Here is a 14,514-nt window from a genome sequence, read left to right as displayed (position 1 = left end):
ACACAATATGGTTATACTATTCATACAATTTGATCTATTCTTGGGAAGATTGAAATTCTATGCTCTTTTTAAGCCGCGCAGCCCCTTTTTAGGTATTATTAAATGCTTGGCATACAATTTGCTTGAGGGGTTGAATGCTTTCAACTTTCCACGTTAATTGCCTGGCAGCCTTTTAAGGTGTTGTTAAATGCTGTAATACAATTTGATTGCAGCGCATAAAAACTTATGTGCATTTCGAAGTGAATATTAGTTGTCAGAACTTGTAACATTAAATTACGCGTAGCATCTTTTTAATTTTCAAATTTCCCCACACTTGAATCAAGTTTATGTTCTTCTTCTCGACTCGTGGTGCTGTAAATTAATTTTATTACACAATTTCATACATTATGGCTGCGTTTGTTTCTCTTGATTGTTTACTTATGTTAGCTTTAGCGGCAGCGGAAAAACTAACAAGTTCCCAACTGTTGCGTTGCTGCTCAGCTGAGAGTATATTTCAAATGAGTCATTTGATAAGCACAATGATAATGAAAAATGCTCTTTAGCATACGGCAAATAGCAAGCGAGACAACAACAACAATGATTTAATATTGCAATAGCAACAAAAGCAAACAGAAATAGCAAACAAACTTTTAACGAGTGCAAAAGCAAAAACTATTTCAAGTGCAATGTGAGGCAAACACAAATACACAAACGCAATCCACACACACACAGACATACACAGCTGTGTGTGTGTGTGTGTTTGTGACTTTGCGCTTGGTGAAATTGTTTTGAAACATTTGACATTCTGCATTTTCCGCCTGTTCGTTTAATTAACTAACAATTCAAAAAAAATAATGTAAGCAACAAATACCCTGCAAAAAGCGATTCGTGTTTTTTTTTTTGTGATGTGTAGCACGCAGATCATAAAGGGATTGCTTGATTGGGGGACATAAAAAAGAACAGCATACTTATGAAATACATAACAGATTAAAAAGAACTCCTCAAGGTACAACACGATATGCATAAAATTAGTACAATGGGCACACGCGAAGAATATCACGGCAATTTTAACAGAATTATAGAAATAAATGTAATTAGAAAATGCTAATTTCATATAAAAAGTGTTAATCGAAAAAAGTGATAAAATTGTGCACTAATTATTTAACACATATTTCAACGTTAGATAAGAATCCAAGAAATAATTCAAAGTGCAGAATAGAGATCCCAAGATCAAGGACCAAATATTTGGATTTTAAGAATGTACAAAATAAAATGGTTACGAAAAATAATAGTTAAACATTTCTAAACTTGAAATAATGAATAATCTAACACTAGATTTTTAGAACAAATTTAAATGCATTAAATCATTTTCATATAATTTTGAAAAATATCACAAATTTTAATGTAGTAATTTCGTTAAAATCATGTGAAGAATAAAAGTCTAAAATTTTAAAAAATATAAGGAATCGAAAAGTTAATTTCAGAAAAGAAATCTTAAGTTTCTGCAGGCAAAATTTAATTTTTCATAATGTACAAAATCATAAACAGAATATTATGCACAATAAATAATAAGGGAGAAATATGTTAAGTGCCAGAAAATGTAAATTCTTTGATAATAATAAAATATTATGCACAATAAATAAGAAGGGATAAACGCTTTCAAGTTCTCGAAAATTCGTGCTCTTTGAGTGTTATAATTAGGCAGTGACCACTGTAATGGTATTCGGCATATTGCTACCTCCAAGGTCAACCACGTCGTAAAATTCTTCAGAAAAAAGAAAAACAACAAAAACACAAGCGCACACATTTTGTTTGCCATTAAGCGCAAAGTAAATATGTGCGAGTGTTTTTTTTTTGATATTCAAATTCGAGAGTATATACGACTATATAGAGCACACTGCATAGGTGATAAAAACAATTGCAAATATTATATATAGATGCAATGTGGATGAGTGTGTGAGTGAGTGAGTGAGTGTATTTGTGATTTGCACTGTTTATTCAAGTCAGGCGGGCAGCAAATTCAATTAGGCGACTGAACAATTGGCACATCAACCGAAATAGCAACTGCACAAAAGGTGCCAAAATTAGCAAAACAAAAATTATGACTCTGTGTGAGTGTGTGTGTGTAAGTGTGAGTGTCATAAGCGAGTCCACACGAGTCAATCGTGATTGATAGCGGACAAAGCTGAGATAAGCATGAGATAAGACGAGGGCAACCCCGAAAGCTATGAAAGTGAAGTCAACGATGCATTTGACAGATGACACAACAAAGCGAATGTGGCAAATGCAAATGCATGCCACAAATGAAGATGAATGAATGAGTTAGTTGAGTGAGCGACTGAATGAATGAATGAATGGGGTGCTGGTAAATATGTGAATATGAGGCAGCAGTTTTACAATGACAATGACAGTTCTATTCGGATAGCAACAACACCAACAACCACCTGCAACTCACACACACTCATTCACTGTCACTCTCACTCACACTAATGCAAAGCGTAACTAATTTGACTTGACACACTAAATGTAAAGAAGAAAGGGGGGACCCTTTGACGCCCACTTTTTCGGACACGCCTGCCTAAAGCGAAACGAAACAAAGCTGATGACGGCTCCCGCAAGCACATGCCTCACATGCCACAACGAACTATGCTTGCCACGTCCCCCTCCCCCTCTCTCAGAGTGTCATATCAGCGAAACTTCATCAGCAAAGTCAAAGGGGCAGCGGCACATGACAAACAACATGCAACATGCGTTAAATTTTTATGCGTGTTCCGGCGCAAAGTATAAAGATAGTATATACAATATATACCATATATATAATATGGTCTATGACAATTGCAGTTGTTGGCTTGCAGTTGAAGTTGAAGGTGTAGCCGCCAGTTGGTCACGCAATGCAAAGAAAAAATGAAACATTTTTGTGTGGAGATTGCTTGCGATAGCTGCTCGCTGCTTCTGGGTGGCTAGATACGAGTGGAGGAGGGAGTATCGTACTTACCATGGAAATGCCTATGGAAGTGGGTTATTGCACGCTCCGAAGCGGGGCGAATATGACATCAACACGCTTCCAGCTAACTTTATCTTTGCGGACATGGCAATTTATTAGATTGTCCACTTTAAAGATTAAATATTTTGCGCAAGATTGTGACTTGGATGCTTATCAGCAGATAGCTATTTATGCAAATATATGCTCAATATTTCATTCCACTACCGGCAGGAAATGTATGTAACACGCAGAAAGGAGTCATCTCCGAGCCCAAAAAGTATATATACAAATATATATATTCTTGATCAGAGATGTAGCCATGTCCGTAAGATATCTGAGATTATAAGAGATAGAGCTACTGGGTCTTAGCTGCTTTGGCTTACAGTCTGGTATATTTTGACTTCTATGGTATATTTCGAATGTAGTACTTCAACGATATATATAATGCAGTTTTTGGTATTTCTTCAGTATTTTTTCGGTATATTAATTAGGTATATTTTAGCTGCTTTGGTTCACAGTCCGGTATATTTGCACCTCTATGGTACATTTCGAAGGTAGTATTTCAACGATATACCAAATATGGCCTTCGCTATATTTTAGTACTTTTGCGAAATATTAGTTCGGTATACTTTTAGACTAATTTGGCTGACAATTTGGTATATTTTGACCTCTATGGTATATGGTATATGCTAGTATACCAAATGCAGCCTTTGGTATTTTGAAATATTTTTTCGGTATATTAAATGGATTTATTTTTAGACTGATTTGCCTGACAATGTGGTATATTTTGTAGTCTATGGTATATTTTTAATGTAGTGCTATATCAATATATCAAATATAATCTTCGGTATATTTTAGTATTTTTGTGGTATATTATTGGCATATTTTAAGAATAGCACCGAAGTGATTTAGTTTTATTCAAAATGTATAGCGTGTATCTCACAGACGTTCGACCCTCGACTGCAGTTTTCTTACTTGCTGAAAGAATAATATTCCATTATCTTATGCACACTTTGAAAATGCAGTAAGCAATGTATTTTTATACTGAATAGATAGTGCAACTCACGACAAGAGATTTAGTTGTGGTCTACATATAACCTTGAAATGATATCGAAAAGCAAGCAAGCAGCTTGCGTCACCTGAAAATTAAATCAAGAGCGGGGGCCAAACAGTCAGCGCCATTAGCTGACAAGAAACTGTCAAAAAGACTTTGGGCCGCCTTAATTGACTTGGCTGATTTCATAAAATTGGAACGCACGCGTCATTTGGTCAACCTTTGCGATAAATACACACAACAACTACAAAAGCAAACAAAATAGATACAAACATATTATAAGGCGAGAAATACTTATTTTTTGATATCACAATAAAAAGAGGCACAGCTCACGATGATTTAGCGTGCCTTTTGATAATGCTCAATGGCAGCAACACATAGCACATAACACAACACAAGATCAGCTATAAAAATAGCGGAAAACAAGAAAGAAAAGAAAAATAAACTTGCAACTAATATAAAGAGAATTTCTTTATAAAAATATATATTTCAAATTTACAAATAAACTCAATTTATATGAAATGCGAGAACATTTTCGGTTTTTACCTTCGACTAAATTCCAAGAAACATCTGGCTAAATACCGAAGGCCGCCAACTGGAGAATTTGCTGCGTGCTCTCGTGCAGCATTCAAATTTATATATTAAAAAAAAATAAATATTGAATATAAATTGGTCACACGTTTAAAGTATATTTCTCATGCAGTTCTTGCCAAGCGCACTTAACCTTGCAGCTTTTCGCAGTAAACGCTTCTGATGTCAGCATTGATATTGATGATGTGGGTGTTTAAAGCCACAATAACAATTTAATTAAGCAATTCAAAGTTAATAAAGACCCATGACGGTGAATGAAATATTTTTTTGCCTTAATGGCATATCAATTTGCAGCACGTATTGACTTTTCCTGTAGGGTTTTTCGTTGGAAACGAGCTTCAACAATAACTATTTAATTTGACAATTCAAAGTTATTGAACGTTTGATGATAGTTCGCTGTATATAAATTTGCATCACGTTTAGGTTTTTCCAAAAGAAAGACTTTTCTGAAGCTTTAATAAAGACACCGACCGGAATTAAATGTTGTTTATATTTCTATTACGACTGCTCTTTTTCTATTTGGCGCCGCAAAAGTGCGGTGAACTTTGTTGTGACTCACAACTACAGAGAATGTTATGCGTATAACGTAATTGGTTTTATGGCCACTCGTTAAGGCAATACGAGTGGAGAGCAATTAAATGTTAAGCATACGCCACGTGCAACGACCGCTTATGTCATTATTATTAGTTGACAACAAAACAAATAAGAAGTCAAAAAGTTTTCATCTGCTTCTTGGCGCCAAATTGAATTCAAGTTTATGTAGTACTTTTGTATTATGTTATTCTGTTCTTGCCGGTCTCTTTCTAGTTAGCTATTATTGCTCTGCTATGATGATTGATGTGTTTTTTTTTTTTGGTTTGTGACTACCTCAAAAGCGTTCTGACTGCTTCTATGTTAAGGCTGACCCACTTTTGTTATTTACTTTCAATAGATTTATGAATTTTTTTCGGCTAAAAAAAGCACACACAATAAAGCATGTCCGACTGACTGACTGAATGTATAATATACGTATTATTATTTCACTGTTCAGTAGCTGCCCGCAGTGACAGTGACATACAACGATGACGTCGTCATCGTCGTCGTTGTCGCTCTGATCGAAACAACACAGACACTGGCGCTATTAATTTTGGCGAGTATTTCTGCTTCATTCTATTGTTTACACCGCTGAAAGCGAGCTCAATTGGTTTTTGTGGTCGTCTAGCTGCCTAATGATCTGCGCTCAATATACGTATACGTAATGTGCCCCTGCTGAGTGCCGAGTGTCGAGACAGGTCGTGGTTAACTCGTCGCTTATTGGTGGGCGTCGAGAACACTGACAAAATGCCAATTACCAGCGCTATAAACAAAGATACATTATATGCGAAAACTCAGCATATAATCATCTGCTTGACATGGGCAATAAATTCGAAACGAAAATGAATCGTATTTGTTTACTGCACTTCAGTGACTTATTAACCTACTGAAACAGCTTCAGACTTTGCCTTTGAACTTATTTCACAGTGGTGAGAAATCAATCAAGCCAACGCTTGTAAAACATTTATTTCCTGCCATTGTTTGCTTTAAATTTAGTTCTTTTTTTTTATAGCAAATAACTTGAGTTAAAGTTGACTGCACTTTTTTCTGTTTGTCATGCGGAGTTGACATTGATGTTGATGTTAAATACATAAAAAAAACCCTTGTCACAGTCATGGTGACCTTTTCCAAGGCAACAAAACAGAGTTTACAACGCTGACAATTACATAATTAGAAACTTGTGTTGGCAATTAACTCGACACTGCAGCAAAACATTCTGTTATCCCAACTCACAAACCCTTCCTTGGGACCAATTTGTAGTTTTGATTGATGGCACTTGGATTGAATTAAGCTGAGGGAAAAAAAAGGGAAGGCCATTCTTAACTTCAAATATTTACACTCATAAATAATGAACACGAGAGAGAGAATTTCAATTGATCGAATTGTCGCATCTTTTAATTGTTTGCCGAGGGCTTTCGATTTTATTTCGATGGAGGTTACTTTAAAGTGATTGTCGCATTGCCACCACAGATTTAACCCAATAAAGTTCTATTAAAAACGCATAATGCTGCGCTAATAGTTACAAACAAACGACAAACAATTGTAACTGGTCCATTTATATGCATAATAAAAAAATAAAAAGGGAATTAGAAGGCGTGGCACATTTGTGGCTGCGGGTCACGTTGAGTTCAACGATTATTAATCAAGTGCCGCCTTAATTATGCCTTGTAATAAATAAATACAAGTCGAAGCATACAAAATGTGGTGAGTAGTGACGTCTTCAGTCTTCTACTCTCTGCTGCCTGCTGTCTACACTGTCGACTGTCTTCTGTCTGTGGTCTGTGGCATCAATTAAAATTCGTTTCGCTTGCCGCGCAACCCATTCGATCAAAGCCGAACAAACTGCCCAAAAATTGAAAGTGGACGCGAGCTGCGTTTTTGGCATTAGGGGGGAGTCGCGGTTTGGGGGTCTTAATCAAATGTCAAGTATGAATCCATTGATGAACCATTGTCAACGTTCTGTCAGCGACCACTTCATTCTTTCGTCTCTCTCTCTCTGTCTTTTTTATTACAATATCTTTCTGTATGCATAAATTCAGCAGTTTGCTTTTGTTTGGTAAAGCAATTTCAGCTCGCGCTTTGTTTCCGGCTTTCATTTCTTCAGCCAGTTCCCCGGCAGCTTTGATCGCGTGCGGTTCTCGATCGTCTTCGTCTTCATTATCGATCGTCGAAGCTTGTGATAACCAAAAAGTATGTGTGCCAAGTGAGAGTAATTAGCATTGTTGCGGTGCCATTGTCAAGGGTGGCAATTTTGGCATTGAACTTGTTGTGGTGCTTCAGCGTTGACTCAACAACAAACCGAAACATAAACATCAACATCGACATCAACATCAGCATAAGCAAACAAATAAACAACAACTGATTTCAGTTAGGAAAATCTCGCGCGAGTTGTTTGCAGTCCAAATTAGTTTTCAATTTATGCTGCAAATATTGACATAATGACATCAGCAGTACCCAACAAGTATTTACCAATAGATTAAATATACAAACAACAAGCCATAAGTGGGATTCCAAGAAGTCAAGCGAGCGGCAAGCCGACTCGCTTTTAAAGCCCCCGAAAAGGTCTAATGTGAATCACATTAGGATTGCCAAAAGAGACTCATATATCATCATCATCATCTGTGTCATCATTTTTGTTTATTTGTGGATTGGTTGCCAAGGGCTTCTCTCGAAATGCAGCTGCACTTTTTGCAATGTCAGACAAATGTCAGAACGCGCTCCAAAATTAGAAGAGTCAGTCAGCAGCAATGCGCAAATATATGTATTTCTATATCTAAGCAGTATCTAGTGGACTTCATCTTGAGTGTATTTGCCCTGCCCATGTTGCAGCAATCTCAGTGAAGCGGGTCAAACTGGGGTTAACATTTATCAACGGTCAATTTTTCTAGCATGTTTATTTATGTATCTTCTCTTCGTTCTCTGTCTCTCTCTCTTTTGCAGGCAACACCGAGTAGTATTATAGGAGGCCAAAGCAAAGCAACAAGAACCCAACCCCAACTTCAAGCCAAGTTGCCACAAGCACATGCAAATTCATCAGAATCGCCATAGAGAGTAGCTGGCTACGTTCTGCAGATACAATAGCTAGATAAAGTTCTCCAACACATTTCCGCACTCGGCACAGTGGGACGAAACTGGAGACATACGCCTGCACAGCACACACAAAAAAGATGCCCATCAAGAAAATAAACAAAATGCCTTTTGCCCAATTCCAATTGCAATTTCGATTCTGATTTCGATACCATTCGAATTCCATAACCAAAATAAAGTGCGCGGTGGCAAGAATATTTCAAGTGTGTGTTCTCTTCTGTGCAACGGCTGCAACGCGTTGTGCAATCGCAAAAATACTTTCTAATAAATAGCCATAGACAGGCCCAGACACAAAAATAAATAAGCATCATCGAGGTGTCGACTACATCGCCCAGATTCCAGATTCTCCACTTCACTCTCGAGTTCCCCCACTCGATACTGTTGCAGTCATCTTATTTTCTATTTTCTGGGAGCACGTGTGAACGTAGGTCGTGGCCAAGGTGTTCAAAGACAACTACAACAACCGGAGAAGGAGCCGCAACGAGGTGTACACATTCGGCACCATGGAGGGCGGTTACGTAAACGAAGGTGAGTGAGAGAAACGATACGAGGAGTACATTAACCGACAAATTTACCACATTTGATTTCCTTCTATTTATCAATTGCACCTATTGGCAAACTAAAGTGTATTTTTCTGTTTGCTAATTAATTGGGTTTAATTGCAAAAATGAAATGTTTACGTTTCGTATTTGTGCATTGTTTCTTAAGTGTCTTGCACAGTTTTATTTATAGTTATTTTCTCTGTGCAGCTATGACGCCATTTCAACAATTGTTTAGTTGCACTTAGTCACTTAGCATCTTAGCAGGTTTATTTATAAACACATCATTCACATCACTAAGAACTTGGCTAAAGAGTCAGAAATACATCATTGTTGCTGCAGTCCAGGCTTGCGGTCATTCTTGTTATACCCGCTACCCATAGGGTAGAAGGCCGAGACGATATTGTCATGTCCGTCTGTTTGTTCATTTGAACACCTAGATCTTGCTGATGTCGGTTGCTTTAGTCGTATATTTTTAGCTGTGTTATATAATTTGAATATAATAGTATATCGATATACCAAATAAAGTCTTCAGCATACATATTTCGGTATTTTTTGATATATTAAATTGGTATAATTTAGTAAAGTGGATAGCGTGTCTGTCTATCTGTCCATATGAACACATAGACAGTATATCGATATACCAAATAAAGCTTTTGGTATATTTTAGTAGTTGTCCGGTATATTTTTAGAAAATGGATAGCGGTTTTGTCTGTGTGTCCATATGAACACCTAGATACTGCTGTTGTACGTTGCTTTAGTTAGCAATGTGATATATTTTAAACTATTTGATATGTAATAGTATATCAATATACCAAATAAAGTCTTTGGCATATTTAAATATTTTTTGTATATTTGTAAAATAATACCGCTCTCTTTTGCTTTAATTGAAAATGGATAGCAGGTATATTTCACTCGGGCACATTCGACTGCAGCATTGCTACTTATTTTCTATATATTCCCATTCTAATTTGTCGCTTACACATTTTGGGTATTATCTCATGCTCACCTTTTCATTCAAGAATTTGTGTGCTGAAGACACAACAGATGTTTGCCAATTTTTGACTTTGAAAAATGCCAAAAATCTATTTGCATTTGCCAAGAGATACATCAGCAGCGAGTATTTTTGCACAGTGACACCAAATTGGCCGTTAGTCAGCGCCCCATGATGCCATCCATGCATCATGATTATTTGCATGCATCAAATTAATGCTATTCTTTTGTATCACAAAAATGTTTTCGGTTTGTTATTTACAAATTAGCTGACATCATCTGAAAAAATGCCAATTCTTTTTCATGCCACACAGAGGATTCCGATGCCATAATGGGCGTGGAAAGTCCAGGTAAATTGATATAGCAACAGCCACAAATAACGCATCTTGACAAGAGTTAAGTGCAGCACCCAATTACGACTATCAAACATATGATTCGGGGAGGGTCATTAAACCAAATGAACGACACTAAAACTCAATTGAAGCTGTGGCAAGTCGATGGACGAGTTTCGAGCCGGTTATTAGCAGCACTTTAAGTCGCCCACATTAGAAACTGCTTCTCTTCTAGGGCTGTAAAAAGTCTGCGACAGCACAATGTGAATTATTTGCATAAGCTGATTATTAAATAACAGACAATCAGCAGCGCATTCCATTTAAGGCCACTGGCAAACCTTATAACATAGGAACTATTTACAATAAATATTCATATCAACAACAAAGTGAAACTGTCATAAATGCTCACAAGAGGAAGATCTATGTCATCATAAATTGAACGATTGATGCAATGTCAAACCTCAAGTACAGAGAATGCGAATTGCGAATGTGAATTGTGAATGCACAATTTGAGGCACGTCTTTCACGGATCTCAACAGACAACAACTGTTGCATCAGCATGTTTTCCAGGCAATTTGGGGCAACGCTGCTGATGTCATCGGCCATGCAAGACACGAGAGATCGCGAAAGAGAGATATAGAGAGAGAAAGATCTTTTCAAGGATCACCAGTCTATATATCTTGATCACGTTTTCAAATTGTTTGCGACCCGCGACACAATGAAGATAAATTTTGCAGTCGCAAAAGCGCCTTTAAAGTTTAATGGCTTCTTTTTTGCTGAATTTGATTCTCAGAATTCCCTCTCAGTGTTGGTCTCTGGCAGACTGAAGATCACTATAAATAACCTGGGCCGGCTTCGTTGCTGGATTTGTTGTTGTGTAGCCGAAAAAGGGCTTGACTTGAATACACAACAAAAAAAGAAACTCGCAATCGAATCGATTCATGAGTTTTTAGATGAAAGCCTTGAACTTGCTCTTGCTCTTGCTATGAAACATGGTTTTGGATTCGGACTGAATTTGTTTCTTTTCGTTTCATTTCGTTACTCATGCGTTAATGTCACTCTTGATAAGCGCGTAAACCTGTTGATCAGACCTTGAAGACATGTGTGAAATGTGCTCATAAAAAAGTTAATGTCAACATTTACAGTGACACACAGCTGCAGCTGAGAAAAGAGTGTGAGAAAAACACAGACATTTAATTTTCAAAAAATATTTGATAAATAAAAAGACATTAACAAGGCACCCGCACATTTCGAACAAATGAAAAACAAATTCTGCTCTGATGCCATCATCAACATCATTTCGTATCGTATCGGAGAGTAATTCAACTGACTATAACTCACATTCAAATATCAAATCGCAATTAAATGCCACAATAATTTATAGTGTCTGTCCGCTCTCTCGCTGCTCCGAGACCGAGACCGAAACTGAAACCAAAACTGAAGCATGGACATGCTTGGATCATTCGAACAATTTACATTGACCCTGTGTCCGTGAGTGCTTTGAACTGTAAACAAAACACACATCAGAAATACACATCTACGTATCTCGGGGGGTATATATAGGCCTTTGGATATGTAAATTTAGTCGCGAGATGACGACAACATTAAAACAAACAGATATGAACCCAACCCAAGAGGGGAGCACAACAATTTTTAGCAACAATTTATTAGCATCAGCTGCGCTGTTTGTTTAGTCTTCAACTTGACCTTAGAATATATAGCATTATAATTATATATTATGCCCAGTCTCGCCAGTCAGCTGTCTCCTTGCTATCTACATAATTGGGCATGATAAGCTATCGCTTTTGGGATTTGCATAATCCACGTGACAACGAGGCGTTAATTCTGACACCTTTAGATTATTTTGATACACAAATGCGTATTTGTACTTCAAGTAATTGCCAACTCAATATAGAGCTATCATAACCAGTTTTCTATACCCTATAATCAGCACATTTAAGGTGTATTATCAAGTCTGATTAAAAGGAGTTATCAATTTAGCAGTCTGGCAATTAAACTATCAAACAATCACTTACAATTTTCTTTCGCATGTTTATGTATAGTTAAATGTCGATTTAATCAGCCAATTAATTATTTAATTAGCTATGCTGTACATCTGTAAATCAGTCCATCAATCACTCACGTCTCAGTCAATCAATCAGCTGTTAAATTAGCGTGTTTGTCAATTAACCAAGCTTTCAGTCAGTCCATTAATAATCCGACTCTAAAGGAAGTTAGTGAATCTATAAGTTGATCATTCTTCAATCACCAGAAATACTAATTAGAAATACAAACTATTTACAGGGTATTTCGTTAGCACTTAATACTCTTAGGCTGCATTCTCGAGCTGCTTTTGGACAAGTCGACAGGCAATTGAAGTGATTTTGAATGCCTTAAGTGCCTCATTTGTGAGGTGTTCGATTACCTGACACGAAAAATGCATCTGCATCAGCAGTTGCCGTTGTCAAAGTGTTATAAAAACCCAAGAACCAAGAGAGAAAACTGACAATTGAATGTAGAAAAGTAAAGCGGATCAATTGTAATAGGAAGCTGGGCGACAAAGAGTTGTGACAGCTTCTCAATGATAATAAATGGTTTACAGTTATGAATGTTGATTGTGCCACACACAAATGCAACAAATGCAACCACAAATGCACTTCATCATTTCTATTTTCACCTAGTTGCGCCACATTTTCCCATATGGGAAACAATGCCAACATTCAGCTGTCAATTTTCATTGGTGATCGTAATGACGACAATACACACAGCAGAGCTCAGCACATTTTCCCATTCCTTTTTCCATTTCCAGTTCAAGTTCAGTCAGTGGCTGTCGATCTTCCATCTTCCATCATCACACGTGATTTGCATACGCATTTTGCGATTGCAATATTGATTTGTTTCACATTGGCATTGTGTGAACTATTTATTTGCATTGGCTCTGTAAATGTTTTGCCTTTGCTTTTGTCCCTGGCCGTCCATCTAGCCAAAGTCTTTGATGTGACGTCAGCAAATTGCTCCAACTGCACACAATTAAAAGCAATTTGCTCTAGGCACAAACTCAACTCAACTCCAATTGCTGCTGACACATTTTGTGCAACGCCCAACGATTTGCTAAATGAACACTTCGATGTGCAGATAATGAAACTCTTTAGCAAATAAATACTGGTATTTGTTTTTGCTTATATTCATATGCAAATGTTATGAGTCAAATGCTGCGCATGCGCAACAATTAGTTGAAAGACAGCGTTGACAATTTGCAAAACGTTTTCGCGAATTTTCCGCACAGCAGCCAATTTTAGATATTTTTTTAGCAACGAGTCGTTTTTGCATATCTAAATGATTAAATTATTCGTGTTTTGTCTTCGATTGCATTCAAATATCCAGTTAAATGGAAATTGTTGTAATTCGCTGGCTTAAGAGAGCGACTGGTAGTCAAATCTTTAGCATTTTTATTCGCGTAATTTGCGCAGCTTTATCAGCAATAATAAAATTAAATAATTTATTTAAATGGCTGACGGAGTTAACGGGGCTAAGTGTTTTTCGCTGTAGATTTCAACTCAAACATTTCGAAGGCAAAGCTCTAAAAATAAACATGTCTCACAGCTACCCTATAAAATAAATCATAAATAATTCCTCGTGGCCACAAATCATCATTCCATTCTCCTAAAGTGTACAGGGTATTCAAATGATTTGCCTGCGCTCGAGGCTTGCTATGCGAAATTGACCAAAATTGGCTAGAATTATGGCTTCAAAAGAAAAAAAAGTGCACAAAGCCGGCAGCCAGTTCGTGAGTTATGCATCGTCACAATCGAACATTGAAAACACTTTAAGGCGAACTATCAGCGATGCTATCAGTTTGCCCCCCGCATGTACAACAGGCCAACACGTAACTCTTCGATTGCACTCTAATAGATAAATCGGAGGAGCCGACTGAGCGATCTATGCACCTGAGTTGCATTAAGAACGCCGCGGAACGTGGCGAACATTTGTCATAATGCGGAACAAATGCCCGTCATTTGTATATGGATGTGCTGTGCATAGTTACGAGTACGAGTAAGCCAAGCCAAAGCAAACCATGTGACAGCAAATTGGAAGACACAGTTCAGCACAAGTTGTGTGACAAGCCCACGCAGAACTTTGCGATCTGTATCCGTTTTGCAAAGACTTGACTGAAAGGCGGGTTGGTCTTTCCTTTAGCTTTTTTGCATACTCTGACTCTACTTTTATTCAGAGTAGAAAGCAGGTTGATCGCTACTTTGCTTCTTTTTGCAGTATAGTATAAATTTAGTGCAGAAGTTATTGAAGAAAGCATCATGCAAACTGTTCGCATCAAGAGTTTTTCAAGAATAGTACTTTACGTTTATTTAAATATATTAAGATTGA

General features: G+C 37.2%; 1 protein-coding gene across 1 annotated transcript in view; it reads left to right on the top strand.

Annotated features, from left to right (window-relative positions):
* The window catches only part of LOC133837275 (aminopeptidase N), a 35,175-nt gene that overhangs the window by 3,439 nt on the left and 17,222 nt on the right, over positions 1–14,514 (top strand). Inside the window, 2 exon segments of the mRNA XM_062267972.1 lie at positions 8,121–8,795; positions 10,114–10,149. Coding sequence (XP_062123956.1) covers positions 8,771–8,795; positions 10,114–10,149 — 61 coding nt within the window. The 5' untranslated portion in view covers positions 8,121–8,770.

Source organism: Drosophila sulfurigaster, chromosome 2R, assembly GCF_023558435.1.
Source record: "Drosophila sulfurigaster albostrigata strain 15112-1811.04 chromosome 2R, ASM2355843v2, whole genome shotgun sequence".
Taxonomy (NCBI): Eukaryota; Metazoa; Arthropoda; class Insecta; order Diptera; family Drosophilidae; genus Drosophila; species Drosophila sulfurigaster.
Note: the sequence above shows the minus strand (reverse complement) of the source record. Positions and strands in the feature narration are given on the sequence as shown.